Source organism: Oryzias melastigma, linkage group LG19 (genome assembly GCF_002922805.2).
Source record: "Oryzias melastigma strain HK-1 linkage group LG19, ASM292280v2, whole genome shotgun sequence".
Taxonomy (NCBI): domain Eukaryota; kingdom Metazoa; phylum Chordata; class Actinopteri; order Beloniformes; family Adrianichthyidae; genus Oryzias; species Oryzias melastigma.
Window position 1 is genome coordinate 10,213,959 of NC_050530.1, and position 21,502 is coordinate 10,235,460.

The 21,502-nt window shown below is 39.4% G+C and overlaps 1 protein-coding gene across 3 annotated transcripts in view; it reads right to left on the minus strand.

Moving 5' to 3' along the window:
• Positions 1 to 4,896: 4,896 nt before the first annotated feature.
• LOC112153990 (SH3 and multiple ankyrin repeat domains protein 3) overlaps positions 4,897 to 21,502 on the minus strand; it is a 67,863-nt gene continuing 51,257 nt past the window's right edge. For all 3 annotated transcript variants that reach the window (XM_036217002.1, XM_036217003.1, XM_036217001.1), the window contains 12 exons: positions 20,615 to 20,697; positions 20,353 to 20,477; positions 17,683 to 17,818; positions 17,457 to 17,537; positions 17,083 to 17,091; positions 16,862 to 16,888; positions 16,726 to 16,782; positions 16,536 to 16,648; positions 14,826 to 14,943; positions 11,585 to 14,747; positions 8,765 to 9,661; positions 4,897 to 8,482 (listed from right to left, as the gene is read on the minus strand). In XM_036217002.1, the coding sequence (XP_036072895.1) occupies positions 8,431 to 8,482; positions 8,765 to 9,661; positions 11,585 to 14,747; positions 14,826 to 14,943; positions 16,536 to 16,648; positions 16,726 to 16,782; positions 16,862 to 16,888; positions 17,083 to 17,091; positions 17,457 to 17,537; positions 17,683 to 17,818; positions 20,353 to 20,477; positions 20,615 to 20,697 (4,861 nt within the window). In that variant the 3' untranslated portion in view covers positions 4,897 to 8,430. The remainder of the gene's footprint in view (positions 8,483 to 8,764; positions 9,662 to 11,584; positions 14,748 to 14,825; positions 14,944 to 16,535; positions 16,649 to 16,725; positions 16,783 to 16,861; positions 16,889 to 17,082; positions 17,092 to 17,456; positions 17,538 to 17,682; positions 17,819 to 20,352; positions 20,478 to 20,614; positions 20,698 to 21,502) is intronic.

Below are 21,502 nucleotides of genomic sequence, written 5' to 3' on the forward strand. Positions count from 1 at the left end.
TTCCTGCCTTTTTATTTTTCCTAATTATCTTAAAAAGTTATGGTTTTAAGGCTTTAAAAAATGGTATTCTGCTAGCTTTTTGGACTATTTTGGCATTTACTATTTTTTTTAAAGTCTATTTTGCAGTTAAGCTTACATTTCAACTACATGCTAGCTGTTTTGGCTAATCTAAGGTTGTCTCCAAGTTCCCCCTCTAATCACTATATAGTTCACTATATAGTGCGTTCACCATTTTTTAGTGCTATCCAACTCTACTAATTCCAAAAGTGAGTGCACTCAAAATTTCCCAGAAGTCTTTGCAAAATATTAGCATGTATTGCTGACCACTAGATTAGCGAAAATAGACCACAATGCATTGCAGTGTAAATTTCGAACAAAAAACGTGTTCAAATGTAATATTTGAATAAACCATCCACATTTTCCCCATCAGGACACACTGGAGTCATAAATAAACGTAGTCAAATTGGTGACATCATATTCGGTGTTTAAAAAACCGAAAGAAAAGTAGTGAGCATCGTGTCTAAATTACCATTAAATTCCAGGGCACTATATAGTCCCGCACTATATAGTTTTTAGTAGTTACAGATTAGGGGGGAATTTGGACACAACCTAAGTTTATTTTTTGTTTTGTTTTTTAACTATCAAGTTCAGCGTTTTTAACTATCAGCTCCAGCGTTTTTAGCTATCGACTTCACCGTATTCAGCTATCAGCTTCAGCGTTTTTAGCTATCAACTTGAACTTTTTCAGCTATCAGCTTCAGCGTTTTTAGCTATCAACTTCAGTGTTTTCAGCTTCAGCGTTTTTAGCTATCGACTTCAGCGTTTTCAGCTATCAGCTTCAGCTTTTTTAGCTATCAACTTCAGCTTTTTCAGCTATCAGCTTCAGCGTTTTTAGCTATCAACTTCAGCTTTTTCAGCTATCAGCTTCAGCGTTTTTAGCTATCAACTTCAGCGATTTCAGCTATCAGCTTCAGCGTTTTTAGCTATCAACTTCACCGTTTTTAGCTATCAATTTCAGCATCTTCAGCTGTCAGCACTAGCATTTCCAGCGACCAAATTCAGCTTACAGCATTCGCTATCACAGGTCATGCTAAATGTCTTTTCCATAATTAAGTTAAAAGTTGTGGTTTTAAAGTTTAAAAAATGTAGTCTTAGAGTGTTCAATAAATGTTTATCCTGTTCGGCCCGTATTCTAAGGTGTGTTTTGGATTTTGGCCACCTGTGCGATTGAGTTTGACACCGCTTTTCTACACTGTATCACTGGCTTCATGGCAAAAACATAATATTGCATCCTCATCTGGGTTTTTAATTAGGGTGTCCCAGCTGGGATTCAAAACCTGGGATCTGCTGATCATGAGGCAGCTGTTAAAAGTGTTTAAAAAAACAAAACACTGGATTCGCCATTTTCAGCTAAAATGTAATTTCCAAACAATTTTATTTAAGTAAAACAGTCAAACCTCTGCTTTGAGCCAGTTTTTGTCCTCTTCCTTCCATTTTTCCCTTTTACCTGTCCCAGAGGGCTTGTTTTTCCATCCTTAAAGTTTTAAAGAAGCATGGCAACACTGCGCAGCCCTCTCCTTCCCCCAAACTAGCTTACTGTAGACAGCATCAGGGAGGGAGGGGCGCTGGACTACAGTTACTGATTACATCAAACTTTTGAGTTATTTTATTTGTGTTTTTGAATTATTACTTTTTTATTTTTACATTGAGTGAGTGGTGTGTCAAACTATAAAAAAAACATTAACATTTAATTATTGTGATTTGGCACCCTCTCCAGCAGATTGCGGCTCAGGCGGTCGCCTAGGTCCCCTACGACCAGGGTTGGCCCTGTTTACATTTAAAGTCTAATCATCTTTTAAAAGTGTACCTAATTTTAGGCTAAATTAAGAGAAAAACTGTCATTTTCAAGGACATAGTTTCTGCTGAGTGGCAATAGTTCATTAGAAATTCTGTACAGCTATCTAGCTGTACAGTTTTGAGGAAAACATACATGAATCTATTTGTCTGCAAGTGGATGCATCTACAGGGTGCTTGAAGCCTGCTGATTACTTCACTGCTACCATAGCATTTTTTGTCTGCTCCTGATTCACACAGATTTGAATAAAGCAATGCTCAAGCTTAATTTTCTTTATATATGTCCTCCATCATTAGAAAAATGTCTCAAGAACATAACAACAGAAACACAAGTCTTAAACAGCCATCAGTTTTAATAGATCTTTATTTTATTTGTCACGATGATAATGCTGCATTCTAAATGGATGTTTACGTTTTATCCTAAATTAAAAAGTTTTCACATGAAGTTTTGATTGCTAAAATATATGCTATAAAAGTCAAGGTTCCTGTTAGACTCTTATTGTGAAGGTTTGGCTTATTTAATTTGTCTGTTTGAACAGACTCTGTGACCCGAACACAAACTCTTTTCTGTTTTCCAGAGTGACTTTCCAACCTGAACCTGCTTCCTGTCTTGTCCTCTCAATGTTCTGACTGATTTTTAGACTTTGGCTCTCTGAACTGGTTGTACTTTGTTTTTTGTTCCAAGTTCTAGATTCCGGACAGGTTACAGACTAGGGCGTGATTGAGTATGTCAAAGGCAAAAAGCAGCAGCCTGGAGACCTGCTGTTGAAACAAATTCATCCTGATCAGAACCAAAAACTCAGCTGAATCAAATTAATCCTCCACGGGGCAGACATTCCCCTGGGGGCGACGGCTCAAACAAACTGGATACAGTTGCAGCGTGTGAGCAGATGTGGACATGACTCACAGGACAGGATGAACGTGGACAAACCAGACTCCTAGTGTCACATTTCTGAAGTGTCCCAAGAGTAGAACCATGAGGCTTTGCATTAAGGTACTGAGGTGCATCTGAGCCACACAACATTAAAAAAACTAGATTTTTTTCACCCCAAAATAAATACATAAATACATAAAAATAAAATAATAAAATAAAAAAATGAGAAAAATATAATAAAGTAAAAAAATAAATAAAATCATAAATAAAAATAAAATAAAAATAGAAAAAAAATCCAAATGAAACACCACACCCAGACTTTTAACATTTCATTTTGCTAAACTGTCAATGCAATGTTCTCAGCCATGCTTCTAAAAGTAGTTTTCCCCAATTTGGTCAGGTCTGGTCTTCTCTTTGTTTCAGATTTTCCATTACTGTACTGCTGTTATTAACTTCAGCTCAGGAGGTTTCGTTGTCACTTTCACAGCACTTTATGAAGCATTTTAAACCAAACTAGTGTCTCATTTTTGGAAATTAAAAAACTGAAACAACAAATGAACATTTCATTAAGTAATATTTTATTTAATAAAAACACCTAAATTATTAAACCCCAACAATGGATCCAGGTCCTTTAAACCCTTTTCAAACATTTAAATCATTAACTTTTATTAATTAACTTTTTTAATAGTTATTCGGTTGATTATAACTGTTTTTTTCCTCTTCTTTATTGTCTTAATAGTATATATTTTCTTATGAGGATACTTTTGGGTCCAGATCTCCCTTGCAGAAGAGATCGTAAGTCAATGGGATGTCCTAATAAAATAAAGTTTTAAAAAATTAAATATTGTAACAGTTTCCATGTGGCCACATTTTGCTTAAACTAAAAGATTATTGCTCTGAAAAAAAAAACATACAAATGTTGGAGAAGATGATGTTGTTTTCCTTTACAAGGCAATATTTTGAAATAATTGTCCGTGTATTTTAGCTGTCAAGTGGAATAACATTCATAGTTCTTAGAATAATCTAAAATTGCAATAATAGGTTTTAATCCTACTAATAAATCCAGATTCCTTCAGATGTGGATTCAAATGCTATTCTGTAAATATTTCTGTCAAAAATCACACACGTTCTTATCTTGATCTTCATTTGTTTTATTGTTTCGTTTTATTATTTTTTTTTTTCATTTTAAAAATTTTAGTGGCCAAAAAAATTCCTGTTAAGGACTGTAACTTTTGATTTAATCAAAAACGTAAAATATAAATTACAACATATTTTCTGGATTTCATGCACAAGATGTTAAATTTTATAGCCACATTAAAAAGTGTGATGATGATATTAAAAGACAAAGTGAAAGTTTAGAGTTTGCTTTAACTCAAGGAAGTAGTTATGTTCTGAACAAACTTAGATTAAAGCTTAACTTTACAATTTGTCTCAAGTGATTTGCCAGATGACTCTGGATGTGGGATTTTCCCACCAACAGATAATTTCTTAGAAATCTCACATCTAGTTTTCAACAATAGCTTCATAGCATCAGTTAAATAACCGATGAACATCCTTTCCAAAAGTCTTTTGTGATTAAAACTGAAACCTTTTTTATGACGCACAGTTGAAGCATTTCATCTTTGTATCTAAATCGTGAATTCTTTGAACACTAAAGATCAAAGATGAGGGAGAAGCAAAAAAAAGTAGCGCTTTTGAGCCCTTAGAGCAAGAAAAGAGTGAAGTTCTGCTTCATATTTGTGCTTCTTCCGTTTGAAAAATAAGTTTGAGCTGGAGAAACACAAAAGTAGTTTACAATTACAAACCTAAAAAGCAGCTTTATATTGGCAATTTGCTTTCAATAAAGAGACCACAACTCCCACATTTATCCACTCCCAAGCTGCTTTTTTTCATCGCCTCACAGGAGCATTTCGGATTGCTTCAAAGAAGCGGCTACTTGTTGCTCTAAAACAGGCCGTTTCCTCCTTCCCTTTAGCCGTGAGCTCAAAACTTTTGTCCCGTTGGTTTAATGAGACAGATGGGAAAACAATCCTGGATCAGAAAACAATGTTGTGTTCAACCACCGCAGGGCTGCAAAGAGCCGCTGCCAAATGACTCAATTCAAACAGTTAAACTGGAACATTATGTGAATGTCTGTGGAAGAAATCCAAGGAGAAATGAGAATCACCACAGTTTATTTCAGCGTTTATTTCAACTCCTTATTGGTACCTCTATCATGTTATCAGCATATATGTCATTTATTCAAAACAGAATCTATGTGTGTATATACATATATATTTATATATGTATACATATTTATATATATATCTTTTTATTTCTTCATACTTACAGTATGGTAATACTTTAATTCATTATGCAAATCACTACACCTAAAATGCTCTTTTAATTCAAAGTAATGCTTTCTATACTACTGCTCAGTCCATTCACATGATCTCAGACTAGTCATGAGATAAAGCGTCGAGGCGGCTCAGCATGGGTTTGTTTGAGCTCATTTTGTAAAAATATACATAAACTAGGGCTTCAATGAGGTCAAAGCAGGGCAAGCAGTATAGAAAGCATTTACAGGAAAAACAGAAAGTATCAAAGAATTCGTCCACACTATTTGGAAGACAGAGATTCTTAAAAATCTTTAAATACTTAATATTAGAATCTTTATTATACTATATTTTGTTATCATCAATACATACAGAGCAATAACTGTGTATTTTTGTGCACAGTTTTAAAATAAACCCAGGGATTGCAGGTTTAACTATTCGTAACACATACAGTATTTTACGTTTTTTTTTCTCTTTAAAGTGGGTCAGAGCATTCCTTTTAAAGCATCAATGTGTGAAACGTTGGGATTGTCAGCTGGTGAGAAAACACAACGAAAAAAAAAAACTTTTTTTTTTTTTTTGTATAAACATGTTTTGGAAAAGCCATTAAGGAGAAGGGAAGCGTAGGTCAGGGGAGGAATCGGCTACCAACGCAGGCTGACAAACACGCACATAATCAAACACTCTGACTCACAGAGGCAGAAGGCTGAGGAAGTCAGGCAGACAGAAAAGCATTAAAAAGCCCTTTTTTGATCACTGCACCTGCTATGTGAGAGAAAGGGGTCAACATGATGGCCTCAGAAAAGGATGGATGCATCCCTCGACCCATGCTATGGCCAACTCTCTGAAAATGGTGTGAAATGGCTTACTGTCTAAATCCACCTCTGTGTTTTCTCTGCTTTTTGCAGGATAATCAGGATAAAGTTCGATTAACATCAATAATTTGTATGTCCTCACAACATGATATAAACCAGTTCGATATGAGTGATTGCTATTAGTACAAAACAAATGGTTCTACCAATCCAGTTTAACATTTAAGATATATTTAGAGCTTGCAAGTACAAACATACAAAGCATATTGGAGCATCATCTGGGGGAATATGTCAAATATATATAAAAACAGTACTATAATAGTCTATCTCGTTTTCTATTGTCATTTACAAATAAACAAGGCGTTACCAGCCTCATTATGACTTTGGCTCACGTCGTCAAAGCCATTGGAAACAACTAAATTGATGCAAGGAGGTGTGTCTGATTTACTGTATTTTCCGGAGTATAAGAGTATAGGTCACTCTAGAGTATAAGTCGCAAAAGCATAAAGTCAAATAAAGAAGAAAGAAAACATATTTAAGTTGCTCTGGAGTATAAGTCACTCTGGAGTATAAGTCACTCTAGAGTATAAGTCCCAAGAGAAAAAAAAAGTCTTATCATGAAGAAGAAAACCATATATAAGTTGCTCTAGAGTATAAGTCGCTCTAGAGTATAAGTCGCTCTAGAATATAAGTTGCTCGTAAGCCACTCTAGAGTATAAGTCGCTCTGGAGTATAAGTCGCTCTAGAATATAAGTCGCTCTGGAGTATAAGTTGCAAGAGCAAAAAAAAAAAAAGTCTTATCATGAAGAAGAAACCATATATAAGTTGCTCTGGAGTATAAGTCACCCTGGAGTATAAGTTGCTCCAGAGTATAAGTCGCTCTAGAGTATAAGTTGCTCTGGAGTATAAGTCGCTCTGGAGTATAGGTCACTCTGCAGTATAAATCGCTCTGGAGTATAAGCCACTCTAGAGTATAAGTCGCTCTGGAGTATAAGCCACTCTAGAGTATAAGTCGCTCTGGAGTATAAGCCACTCTAGAGTATAAGTCGCTCTGGAGTATAAGTCGCAAGAGCAAAAAAAAAGTCTTATAAAGAAGAAAACCATATGTAAGTTGCTCCAGAGTATAAGTCGCACTGGAGTATAAGTCGCTCTAGAATATAAGTCGCTCTTGAGTATAAGTCACTCCAGAGTATAATTCGCAAAAGCAAAAAAAAAAGTCTTATCATGAAGAAGAAAACCATATATAAGTTGCTCTGGAGTATAAGTCACTCTAGAGTATAAGTCACTCTGGAGTATAAATCACTCTGGAATATAAGTCACTCTAGAGTATAAGTCGCAAGAGCAAACAAAAAAAATCTTATCATGAAGAAGAAAACCATATGTAAGTCGCTCTAGAGTATAAGTCGCACTTTTAGGAGAAACGTCTGATGTTTCAGAACAAATTCGCTAAGCCTAGCATAGCTAAAATAAATAAATAAATAAATAAAAGAATACTAATTGTTTGATGTGTGTAAGATAAATATTAAAGTTTAAGTGGAAAACAATCAGACTCTCTTACAAATGTATTTTGATGACACGTCTTCTTCTGCCACTGTCAACAAACACTTATACTCAGATGCAGCGCTCTCTGGTGGTTGTTAGAGAAAACAACCGCAAAAGGACAACTGATGTCTACTGGGAAAATAACAAACATATGAGCCTAATTATGTCTAAAAAAACAAATAAAAAACCATATATAAGTCGCTCTGGAGTATAAGTCGCAGTTTTAGGAGAAAAGTCTGACGTTTCAGAACAAATCCGCCAAGCCTAGCGTAGCTAAAAAAATAAAAGGACAACTGATGTTAAATGGGAAAATAACAATTATATATGCCTAATTATGTCTAAAAAAACACACACACAAATAAGTCTCTCCTGAGTATAAGTCGCACCCCTGGCTAAACTATGAAAAAACATGAGATAATATTTTTAGGTTATTAATCTACCCATGATGGCAAAAACAAACAAAAAAAAACCTCTGGCAGAAGCGGTTGTTGACCGTTGCGGAAAAATAAGTATCTGGTGTGAATTTTAGGGAAGCGCGCATGCCACTCTGCGCCGCTTCCGCGTCCAGTGTGAACCTAGCGTTATACTCCGGAAAATACGGTAGTTATAACTGTTAGGTATATCAGAATTTGAGCAGAAGTTTTGTAACTTTTCTTTTTAGACTCAGACTGTTCATTGCTGCTAAGCAGCAGATGGTGTGAGAATCCATCTGTCAGTGTGTGTGAGTACAAATGTGTGTGTTTTCTCTTCTTCAGCAAAAAAAAACCAAAAAAACGGGGCATTAATTAAACGCCTGTCCGTCAAAAACTGAACATTTTTAATTGAAGAGCTTTAAATAACTCTAGCCTTGATCATTCCCATCCCACAAACATCACAACAATAACCTCTACACGTCTGGCACACGACCAAACCTGCAAATCTATTGGTCTTAACAAAACTTAGCCTGTTGAGGTCCACTGTTCTCTTCTTGCAAATCTTCCGTTATTGTTCATCTCTCTGAATTTGTTTCTTTCCCTCTCTTTGAATCACTCTTTCAGTCAGTGTCTCGGGGGGAGGTAGTGACATGCAAAGGAGAGGAGAGACGCCTGGGAAGAAAAGGAAGCCGAATCAAAGAATGAGAATGGGTGGAGGTTAAACCTAAATAGATCAAACTAAATGAGGTCTTACATGTCAAAAAAGAGAAAAGGGAATGGATGGAGGGATGAGGATAACTTATCAAACAATATGCATCTACTGAAAGAAGGGTGTGGGCGAGCCAATATGGATGGAGGTAATACTGAGACACCTTGACGATCCTTAACCAGCCACTGGACCGTTTGACGCAGTTCCCTTTACATGTTCCTGAGCCTGAGTTTGACCTCACTCACCTGTCCGTGAGTTTCTTGAGCGCCCTCTCAATGTTCATTCGATGTCCCACACGTGTCACTCCCAGGTCCAAGAAGTCATCCTTAGTGAGCGAGGGCAGGTGAGATCCGTCTATCTCATTATCTATAAAACGCTCTCTGTGTTCGCCCAGATTTAGATAAGCCAACCAGTCGGCCACATCGTACTTGGTCCAGTAGGGGAGAGGCTTAACGGCAAATGGTTTGGTCGGCGGAGGAGGGTTGACGTGGGGGTAGCTGAGGCATGACGGACTAGGTGGTAGATGCATGGGGGAGGAGGCCCCGGAGAAAAATGGAGTGGGGGAGATGGAGCGAGACACAAGCAGGGGGTTCGCGCTTGGAACACAAGAGGGGGAGAAGAGCGGAGGAGTGGACGCCTGGTAGGGGTCTGCCACAGGGAGGCCGGGGGATGGAGGATTGAATGGACTAGAGAAGTCAAAGGGGTTGTTGTAGACGGGTGTTGTGGGAAGAATGGGGAGAGAAGACGGTCTGGGAGGGGTGGGGTTTGACTGTTCGGTGTTGTAGATGAGAGGGCTGGGAGCTCGGCGTCTTGAGACTGAAGACCTCCTCTCCTTAGTGGGACTACACTGAAAATCAAAAGTCTGCCTACGAAACTTGGATCTGTGCTTAGGTGATGTGGGGTATGGGCAGTATGTTGGAGAATGGGGAGGGTGTGAATGCACTGGGGAGGTAGGCACCTGTGGAGAAGGGGATCGGGTCCAGTTGCGCTGAACTGGGACTTGAGAAGAGGGTGAAACAGAAGGGGTGGCCGAGAGGTTGGGAGTCAGGATCTGATGGTGCTGTGGGGAGGAGGTCGGTAGCGGTGAGGTGGAGCGTCCAGTAGGCGGGCTGTGGAATGCATCTGTGAAATCGGCTGAATACCTGGAGAAAAAACATAAAATCTTAATGTGACCTCAATGGCATGAAATGTTCAGAAAATATATTCTTTTTGATTATAGAGTTTCATGAAACAAGACTCACTGCCTTTCCCAAGATTTAAGAAAGTTTGTGAAATTAGGAAAAATCTAATCCAAAATCCTTAAAAAGTAGAACTTCTGCCAATAAATAAAATACAAGCATACAACAGCGATGAACTGATATGCAGTTGCAGATGTTTGTCAATCTAAGAGAGATTTTTCCACTATATCTTAACAATTTTGAGACAAATAAAGGGTTTACAACAGGAAGCCATCAAGGACAGTCATCAGTTTAGTCAAGATTTGATAGACACGCAGGATGACGTCATAAAATTAGCGGTAGCCACACGCCGCGGCAGGTGGAGCTTCAGGAATCGAGTCATTTTACTTCCGGGTAGGAAAAAAACTCACGAAAAATAACTTATATTTAATAAATAATTTGTTATCCAGTATTCCAAAGGTAATATATGATGATATTTATGGATATAGTTTACTCTGAAAGGCCCGCTAAAAGTATAAAAAGACAGAATTCATTTGAATTACTCTTACAACAAATACACATTTAAATACGGACGTTTCAGCACTTTTTAGTTTGTAAACTATCTCACACTAGCATGAATTCATCAGCTACAATTGAAGTATCTTAAAATGAATAGAAGCAAACTATTTTACACAGACTGTAAGCACTCTTGGTTCATCTAAGTTTACTTTTGGTATAAATCTTTCGTTTGATTTGATTTAATGTGTCTGACAACATGATATATGATTTGCATAGCAGGTTCAAGCAATACATTCCTTCACTAGTTTTCCAGAAATACTGCAATGTTCGATTACTAATTACCTGGATCAGGTGAGTTTTTTCTATTAGGAGCTTCATTGGCAGATTGGTTGGAAAATATGCAGGATACTGGCCTTCAAGGCCTGTAGTTTGACACCCCTGCCATAAATGCTTCAGTATAATGTGGAGTTGAATGTGAAGACAGCTGTCACACAGCTCAATCATCATTGAAACTGTGTCATTTTGCCAAATAATAATTCTAAGTTAATTAGCGAGACCAAAAAAGAAGAAATTGAACAACAAAAAAGAAAATTTAAATATTTTTCATATTTAAAAGTAGCGTATTTTTCGGACTATGAGGCACATTAATCCAAACAAAACAATCAAACTGTCTTAATCTCATTCACAAACATTTGATGAATCATCCCTCCACTAGACTCCTGACTACAGTACCCACAATCCTCCAACAATCCATCAGGCATTACAGCTTCATAGTCATACAAAAACATTTCAACAGAGCGCACACAAACTCAAGGTCAGCTAGCACAATAAGAATTCCAGATTATAATAAAGCGGACTGTTTCAAGGGTTCTAATTGTGCAATATGGTCAAATAAACACCGTAAGGGTCACTAATTAGCTCTGAATTATTTTTACATAGCAATGTTTATGAATTTCTACCAATAAACTGCAATGTCTTTTTTTTTAATTACTCCTGACATTAAACTTCCCACTGTAATATTCACTACATTGAGATGATCCTATGTCTTTTATTTTGAAAGGAAGTCATGTCAATAGTTATAGTCTATTTTATAGTTGGAAAAGAAATGATATTTTTTCATAATGTCTACGTTTTACTCATGTACAAAAAACAAGAATTTATTTATATTTATGATAAAAATAAAAAAGGATAAATACAAAGGAGCATCTTATTTTGTCAAGACTTTGTGGCTCCTCCTGAGTTGTGGTTGGTAAGAAATCCACCCGATTGGCTCTTTAAATGTTTAAAGTTGCAGACTCTGAGCTAAACTAGCAGGTTTGGGCCTTTTGATTTCACAATCTTCTAAAACTAGCAAAATATTGTTGAGTAAATGAGTAAAAACAAACGAACCTATGCATGCTGGGGGACTTTGGAGCATGGCTCCAGTCGTCCATGCTCTTCATGCTCCCCATCTGTTGCAGCTTGGAGCTCAGCTCATTGATGATGCTGGCTTTCACACCTGAAAAGGGAGAGTGAAGTCTACGACCGTCTAAAACAATACTTCCCCCTTGAACTGCACCTTGATCGTTCTCCCCCATTTCGGCCCAGACCACCGATCGAGAGTCCATGGGCCTTTCTAAACAGGCCGCCAGAGCAGAGCTGAAGCCATCCTCCATTTTAGATCGACTTGGGTTGTGCTTCTTCTCGTCGGCAAAAGTTCCATCTAAACCAGCATCTTCTGGGTGGTTTAGTCTTTGTAGTTGCAAAGGAGCAGGGTTGGTGCTGCTCTGCCTTCGGAGAGCGATAGGTTGGATCCTTCCTCCTCCTTCTTTGTATTGACTCATCTTTGGAAATACAGGATTGGCCATTTTGGCGCTGTGCCCTTCAAACGCTTGCCCGACTGAATAGGAATCCTGATGATCCTCCTTTCCTCCTCTCCCATCTCCTCCATGCCCTCCTCTGTCTCCCCTTAAGCCCAGCATTTCTAAATGATGGTCGCTACTGCTGTGACTGTCCAGCTCTTCGATTCCAGAGTCCACCACGGCATCCTGCCAGTCTCCACTTTTAGGCATGACTGTAGAGTGTTGAGCGTGGTCTGCAGCTTTCCCCTCGGTGCCGAGGCTGGCCTTGCGCCCAGCCATGGTCATGCTGTAATCCGAGGACGCTGGAGAGGTTGTAGTGGTTGCGGCGGCTGCAGTTGCTGTCATAGTGGTGGTAGCATAGGTCATGGTGGTGGTGAGTGCAGCCGTTCCTCTGTCTTGCGCTGGAGTGTGAACACAAACTAGGGAGTCATTGGAGCTGTTGTAATATGACTGGGAATGGGACATGGGCTGTGGTCTGTGTAGTGACATCCCAGTGCCAGTTGTGGTAGCGTTGGTAGAAGATGGGGGAAATATCTGTGGGGAGGGGTAGGACGGCGACAGAGCAGACTGTGTGAGGTTAGCTACCTCACTATCATAAGAAGTCAGGCTGGAGGTGGCAGAATCCCCACCTTGTGAGGACGTCTGTGGTACATTTGTCGACTTTGAGGACGAATGAGGTGGTGGGCCAGGACAAACGGAGTGGTGACCCTGCTGCTGATGGAACTCCTGGACCCTCTCATTCTTTCCATTGGCGAACTGAAGTGGTGGGGGCAACGGATCTGCAAAGACAAACTCCTCATCTACATCTATTGAGGGAGCAGGTGGAGGTAAAACCATTAGTCCCAGACTTCCACCCGCCTCAGCTCTTGCTTCTCTCGTGGTGTCGTTTGCGTGTGATGGAGCTGTGGGAACGGTGTACTGAGGGATGTAGCTGGTGTTGTGAGCGTTCTCCATTTGCAGATAGGACGGTCTACGAGGGGCTGGTTGAGTGGGAGGAGGAGGAGGATGCAGTGGTGGAGCAGATCTGTTGTCGTAATGGTCCTTCTCTCTCTCTCTGCTGCTCTGTGAGTAGTACTGGTTTGAAGATTGACTGGTTCGGTCCTCAGAGAAGCGAACTCTAAGGCCCTCTCTGGGTCCTCCTTCCTTTTCTCTCTCCATTCTCTCTCCGCCTCCCCCCAGACGCAATATCCTCGGTGACTGTGGTCGGCTCAGAGACGCAGGGGAGGTGGTAGTTGTTGGGGAGCTAAGGTGGAGAGAAACTGGAGATGTATAGGTGGATTGTGTTGGGGTAGCAAAAAGCGAAGGTGTAGGAGTCTGTATCGGTGTTGGAAAAGATCCAACTGTTGACATCTGCCGACCAAAATGTCTGTCCTCGCGGCGCGGTCTGCGGTCATCTTTGAGGGCACGCTCTCTTGCAGCCAAGGCCAATCCGAGCGGGGAAGAGGGGTCCAGAACTTTACCCGTCAGTGGATGAATGAATGTAGTCGCAGGCTGGGACCCATACAGTGAAGGAGCTGACTTAGGTTGGCCATCTTGACCAAGTATTGGAGAAGAGTACTCAGGCAGTCCGAATGCTGGGGGCATGCTGCTGGAGTAGTTGACATAGCTGTCTGCAGAAAACATGCCTTCATCTATAGACTTGGAGGGTCGGAGTCGAGGCGTGGGCACTTCGATTTGTGACCCCTGTAATGGTTGAATTCGTACCCCCGATGCTCCTCCTCCTCCTTCCCCTGCTCCGCCTCCTGCCTCACCCTGGATGTCCTCCTCAGATGAGAGAAAGAAAGAAGCACTCTTTCTCCTCATGTCTCGGAAACGTTCTCTTTCCCTTCTGGCCCCTGATCCTTCAAGCGCTTTGTTAAACGTTGAGGTGTAGTCGACATTTTCCAGGTTTTGCTGTGAGGAAACAGCAGGCGCAGCCGTCGATGAAGGTAAGGAGGTGGATGTTTGAGTCTGAGGCGGTAAGGAGGTGAGTGGAGAAGGCAGGCTTGCATTGGGACTGTCTGTGGTTGCATCTCCAGAAGTTTGGTCCTCAGCATCCTGGGACGGCTCCGCCTCCATGCTGCTGCCCTGACTGCTTCGACCGCTGCTGCTGGTGGAGGGCGCTTTGACGATAATGGTGGGAATGGGAATTGAGCTTTTCTCTTTTGTGCCACCTCCTTTGCTTCGGTGTTGCCTTTGTCCATCCTCCACCTTTGACTGCTTCATCAAGGCTCCACGTCCGCCCCTTTTCGCCACACCCCTACCACCTCCTCCACCCTGCTCCCGGCTGGTCACTTGTGTGGGATGTTGTTGTGGCTGTTGGGACTTGGGCTTAGCACTTGTTGGCGGTGTAGCACTGCTGTAGCCTCTTCTCAATCCTCCCATCTTACCACCGCCTCTCCGAGGTACGTCTGGCTCTCTGATGCAGACTCCTTCCGATTGCCTGCGGAGGGTTGGGACCATAACTGGTTGGTTCATCACTCCAGGCCCTCCCCTCTCCCAGCCACCTTGAGCGGGATGGCCCGGCTGAGAGTGGAGCTGGTAGTGGCCTTGCGGGACGGGGGGAATAGGCATGGCGGGCCCTCGACCAGTATAAGGACCTGCAGACAGAGGTGGTTCTGGAGCAGATGTGTTTGGGGGAGGGGGGATTTCCTCAGGCCCTGGTACTGATAAGCTGCGGGCCAGTTTCATAGCAGGTGGGTGAAGGTACTGCCGCTCTTCATCTGTTATACCTGGGCATTAAAAAAACAACCAGATATGAGCACCTCATCCATTAACTGAGATTATAAGAACATTTTAGCAGCATTTACCGATGGATTTTTGGCGCATCATTCCAGGATGCTGGGACGGGTGGCCGGGCTGAAAGTGAGCCTGGTTGTAGCCGAAACCCGGACCAGACTGCACTACTGACTGCTGCTCATAGGGTTGCTTTATTAGTTAGAGCGTAAACATGTAAAAAGAGAAGAAAGAAAAAGGTAAGGGAAGGAGTATGGGGTAAGATAGCTTTTAAAAAGAAACGTATTCCTATTCATAAATACAAAGTTGTGCACACATTTATATTTTCTGCACAACTTTACAAAAAAATATGACTACAAAATTTTGTTTTATGTTTAACATGTCTCTTTTGAATACTAATTTTCTTTATTTTGAATACAATTTCTCTTTGTCTTGAATACAAATTTCTCCTGTTGACAAACTGGCAAAAATGCGTCACAGGGTCACAGGCTAATACATGGAGTCCCAAAACATTGATTGTCTGTTCAAGTTTATTTATTTAACTAAAAGAAAATACAAATTTTAAGAATGTTATCAGTGCCATAACGGGAAAATTATCTTGATAGCCATAGCTGTTGACAATATAATAAAGTAGATCAAAACATAGCGATCTCCGACTGCATTTTGTGGTTGTCGGGCTACAAGACGCGGTCGCTTAAACAGTGCAGCAGTGCATTGTTTTAGACGTAGGAGTGGAAAACAGCCCTAAAAGAAGTAGCAGACATGCCACTCCACTCATTAGGTGGTTAAAAAATATGTCAGTAAAATTAGAGGATGAGAAAACAAAAACAGCTAAGCTAACTCAGAGCTAATGTAGACGGTCAGCCGACTTTTGGGGCTGTAGTAACAAACAAACAAAAAAGTCAGTCGGATCAGAATACCCAACTTTCTTTCCGTGTCTGATTTTACTTTCTTTCCGACTAAGGCTAGAGTGGGCCGACAGTTAGCATACTTTAGCTCCAAGTTAGCGTAGCTGTTTTTCTTATTTCCATCCATTTTTTTAACCTGCTATCCCTCTCTGGGTCATGGTTCTGGCCCGGGTAGTGATGGGCCAAGGCAAGGGTACATCAGGTCCAGGACCTGGAGCGGGAGCCTTTCCCGGGAATAAACTGCCCGGCTAAGCGAGGTTCCCCCACGCTAACATGTCGCTGCTAGCCGGTGTTGTGCTAAAGTTCGTTCCCCCTGCCAAAAAAAATGTTGTACTCATATTTTTTTCTCCAACTTTGTTGTAATAAATGCTTTTCTTTTTAAAGCTATCTCACCCCATAAAAGATTTGTCAATAAACATACAATATGAAACAATAAAGGCTAATTTCTGATATTTAGTAATAGCCATATAATAAAATCATCAGCTTTTGTGCTAAAATTGTATGTGAATGGACACATTCTAACTCAACTTAAGCAACTGTTTTTTGTGTGGGCGCTCCACAGTCAATCATCATCTGCAGAGTTCAGTGAGGAGAACATACAAACCAAAAAAAAAGATAAATCTGTGTTTAAAAAAAAAAAAAAAAACACCCAGTTATACAGTAGATAAGCTGTCTATGCCAGCATTAGTCATGTCCATGACTAAACGTGCTATATTCTGAAGCAGCGGGGTGGGTGATGAGGTTGTGTGTATTCATTGGAGAACTAAGAAGGTGATGCAGGATCGTTTTCATGTATTAATATTGTGTAATCCCAAAAGTATTGAGTCTGAGTATCCCAAATTTATTGAAATAACTGCACCAAACACAAAGTTATACCTCATTGGGAACTATACTCTTGCTCCGGTCCCTCTTGCCTCCGTGACCTCTCTGGCCCTGACTGTCTGATGTAATAGTGTGTTGGGCAGCAGCCAATATTTCATCCAGTTTATCTGAAAAGGCAGGAAAGCATCAACATAGCAAGAAAAAAAAGGAGGGAAGACACAAAAATCTGGAAATGGTTCCTTACTTAATGCCATCTGATAGACTGTCCTCTTCTTATCTGGAGCTTGAGATGACTCGAATTCTGAAGGAGAAAAGATCATTAAAAAGGTCTGCTTTTAATTAAAGTTCAGGGGGCGATGCAGGTAAAGATCCAATCTCACCTGATTTTTTTTTCCATGGAGATGCTGCTGAGGGGTACATATTTTTTAGAGAAAAAAAAAACATAAATTAGACATGACCAGAAAAGCAATAGAGTCATGAGAATGAGAGCGATGAAAGGGTGAAATACATACTTAGACACATGTGATGATGTGAATGCTGATGTGAGGGATGAGCATGGGACAAGAAATGATCATGAGAGGAGAAAAATCCATTATCCCACCTTTGTCCACTGGATGCAGCACATTTTGGGAAAGAAAAAAAAAGAAAAAAGAGCGATGTGACTATAATGTAATAATCATTTCACAGCAAGAAAGTGCTTTCTTGTCTTTTAATCTCACTGTTTAATTAACACCTTTCTTCTTTTTCAGTAAAAGTGAAAACGAACAATAAAGCACATTTTTGCAAGAAAAAAAATAAAGAAAAGAAATGACACCATATGGGTGAATTGTCTTTGCCTTTTGTTTATTTGATGTGCTCTTTTTTCCTGAAAAGCTGCTCAAAAAAAAGCAATTTTGTTGTAATCTGCTAGGGAAAAACACATAATTTACTTGTTTGATTATTCCTTTCTAAGCTTTGTCCTATCCATCATCTTACCCATGTCTTCCAGCTCTGATGTCATTGACTTGGAGCGCAGGGCGATGGCAGGAGGAGTCAGTCTTTTGGTCTGCTGCGGGGCTGCCGAGGGAAAAAAAATACAGATTTAATGTTTTGCTCTGTTATATACATGTGGAGTCAACTGCATTTCAACAGGCTTTTAGTGGGGGAAGGTAAACATGCAATCAGTCTTACTTCACATTTGGGAAGAAGCACAACCCCTCACCTCTCTTCCGAGCAGTGTCCTCCAATTCAGGGTTTCGGGCAACCATCACCACCTTCACCATGAGGCTGTTGCCGCCCTGCCGGATCATGTTCACCACCTGCCGGTGACCGACTTTCACCACATTCTGGCCGTTGACCTGACAGAGACAACAGATAATAATTTCCAAGATCAATTTAATTCACGACTTTTTTAGATTCATTTCCATTTTGAGATTACACGGTTTACACATTTATACCCATTTGTTTAGAAATACATTAATAATGTACATATGTTTTGAAGATATTCATATGAAGCTGATAGAGTTCACATCCTGTAAAATTTATTAGTAAAATAATTAACATACAGTGTTAAATGGTTTCTCAAATAGAGAAAATCTAACAAAAATGTTCAGATCATTAACATTGTAAACATTGTTCTGCTTCTCCTGGGGGGCGTTTCAGTTTGGCCACTAGGTGGCGACCGTGCTGTAGTATTACACCTTATTCCAGAAGAAGAAAAAAGAATGACCAATCAACAGTGTTTTAGTCCTGAAACTACGGCCCGTGGGCCAGATCCGGCCCGCCTCCACATTTGGTCCGGCCCCCTACATACTGTCAGAGGCCCATCATTTTTATTTTTTTCTCAATGCTGTACAGCATTAACACCCTAGTGTGTATTTCTTCATTATTATTATTTTTCTTCTGTACGTTTTTTGGATGTCTATAACTCTTCAGCTCTTTCAGCTATTAAAATATTCAGCTCTCTTAATGCTGTCTTTTTTTTGACAGTTACTAAGAATTTCTAGGTTATTTGGGGGTTTAGCTAATATTTTAGCATCAGGCTAGCTGTTTTGTCTAATTTTGGCTTTTTTCAGTTTTTTAGGCTATTTTAGAGTTTAGCTAATATTTTAGCCTTATGCTAGCTATTTTGACTAAATTAGACATTTTATCATTTTTTGGGTAATGTGGTATTTAGCTAATATTTCAGCAACATGCTAGCTGTTTTGATTAATTTTGGCATTTTTTTCAATTTTTTAGGCTATTTTGGAGTTTAGCTAATATTTTAGCTAGCTATCAGCTTCAGCCATTTCAGCTATCAACTGCAGCGTTTTCAACTATCAGCTTGTGTTTTTTAGTTATCAATTTAAGCATCTTCAGCTATCAGCACTAGCATCTTCAGCAGCCACATTCAGCTTACAGTATTCACACTAGCATTATTGCAGGTAATGCTATACATCTAGTTTTTAAAATGTTTTAGTATTTTTTTCTGTGAAGATTGCAGAAATGAATCCTTTAAAATTTGGCAATTTGTGTCTTTCTGGGAAACTGTACATTTTTACGTTTAGGTTGTGATTGTTACACTCTTTCTGTTAGCCTGCAAACTTATGGGAAATTCCATTAAACGTTAGCATAAAGCTAGCAGACTTTAGCTTTATCTGCTACATCAATTTTTTATTTTTGTCGATTGATTATTGGTTAAGTTTGGATCGATTCAAATCGATTAATTGATTTTATCAACCTGGCCCTAATTTACACTGTTCTAAGTACACTTTTTTATTGTCTGTATCAAATAATAATCTTTTAAGCTGTGTCTATACAAACTGTCTCGGCTTCCAGACAGAATTACCAGCAATTCAGGCAGCTGTTAAAGTAAATCACTCATACCAAAGCTCAGGCAGCTACAGAAGTGAGTCATATTAGGCTGCATACCAATTAGCAGTATGTCAGCTTTAATAGAGGCTGATAATTGCCATTTTCAGAAGCAACTTTTCAGAACCACACAAAGAAAGTCTTACAGGAATAAAACGGACAGTCTGACCCAGTGTTTCTCCAGAACCACTACTTAAAGCTGCTGCACCTCTCAGGAAAAGTACACTTTCTACATCCTCTCTGGTATCAAAAGCAGATTATTAATGTTTCCTTATGTCAAAACAGTTCGGACTAGTCAGGATACGAGTTAAGACAACAAGGAAATACACCATGGGAGTTCTGGGTGGAGCTTTTGTCAATTGAGCTTGTTTTCCACAGTCGTCATCAGATGCATTCAAGCTTGAATCTGTTAGGTTTATAGGTTTGCAACTAAAACATAGACTCTTAGTTGGGTTTGTTAAACAATTCTTAATTAGCCATTGCAGACCTCAGGGAGGCTGGAAGTGAAGATCAGTGGCAGCATGGAAATGCAAGAAGATAAAAGAGGGAAATCGAAATGATTTTTTTCTGAAAGTAGGCTGAAAGATTTAGAAAGAACTACTTTTAACTAAAAGACTTCTATTAATGACCATCAATGATTCAATGAATTATGTCAGTTTATGCGCCCTAGAAGATTGGAGAGAAAAAATGTGGATTTTAAAGACGAATAGAACCTAAAATCTTGTCCTGCAAGAAAGTTCTAGATCCAAAGAGGCTTTCCATCTGGCGCAAGGTCATTTCCTCTGTCTGAGTGGATTTTCTCCGGCTGCTCTGGTCACAGTTCTGCATGTTAGGTTAATTGTTGATGGTTAATTGTCCATTAGTGTGAGGGTACACGGTTGTCTGTCTCTTTGCATTAGCCCGACGATGGAGCCAGTCAGTCACCTTGTCTCTCAGTTGCAGCACTTTGGAGAAGCCGTTTTAATTGACACTAAAACAATATTTTGCTGCACAAAACGGTAAAACACAAGTAAAACCTAAACACTGGTTTTGGAGACTTTACCTCGATGAGGAAATCCCCCATTCTGAGGCCCGCTCGCCACGCCACGCCCCCCTCATCAACGGACTCCAGGTACTGCAGTGCAGGGAAAGCTGGCGTTGGAGTGAACTCCTCTATGGGAGTCTGAGCTGCATGCAGTCACATAAAAGGAGTGTCAAAAGTAGACCCAGATAGCCAAACTACAACATTGATTTTTTAGAGAGCTTAAATTGTGAGGAAAAGTATAAAATGCAAAAAGTCAGTGAGTTGCAGAGAAGAGGTTCACCTTTGGCTCCTCTAAGTACAAAGCCAAAGCCTTCATTGTCTTTCTTCTGTAGAAGCACAGTCTTTTCCTTAATGATGTAGTCACTAGGAGACAGGAAAGGAGGAGGAGGCAAAAGGATGGAAAGAAAGAGGGCAAAAAAGACAGAAACTTGGTGAAAAACAACTTGTAATTCAACAAAAAAAAAGGATTTTATGCTCTTTATGAAAAAAACATATGGGATCAAATCAGGATCAGCTTAAAGTGAACAAAAAAATACATTGAAAATTTGAAAAAAAGACATTGTAAGTTTGAAAAAAAAAATTGAAAATTAAAAAAATGTGAAAATTTGAAATAAAACTTGAAAATCTGAAAATATATTATACATGTAAATTTGAAAAAAAGGAAATGCTAAAAGGACATAAATGTAAAATTACCAACTGAAAATAATGTATCCATTAGTAATATGGGGTCAAATCAGGATCAGCTTAAAGTGAATAAAAAAAACAAATTTAAAATGTGAAAAAACACATTGTAAATAAAAAATGAAAATTTGAAGGCAGTTTTAAACTCCAAAAATGTATATTGAAAATTTGAACAAAACATAATTTAAACTTGAAAAAAAACTGTCAGTAATTTAAAAAAAATGTATTTGTACTTTCAGCTTTCTTTTTTTCTTTTCTGCTTTCAGTTCTCTATTTTCAGTTTCAATTCAGAGTTTTCGCTGTTGAGCTGATCCTGATTTTACAAGGAGATTTTGAAGTTAAAAATTCAAAACAGCTGTTTTTAATGGATACATTATTTTCAATTGGTTATTTTAAATTCATAATTTTTTTTGTAAGTTTTCATTATTTTTGTTTCAAATTTACAATATATTTTCAAATTTTCCATATTTTTTTCAAGTTTTCAACA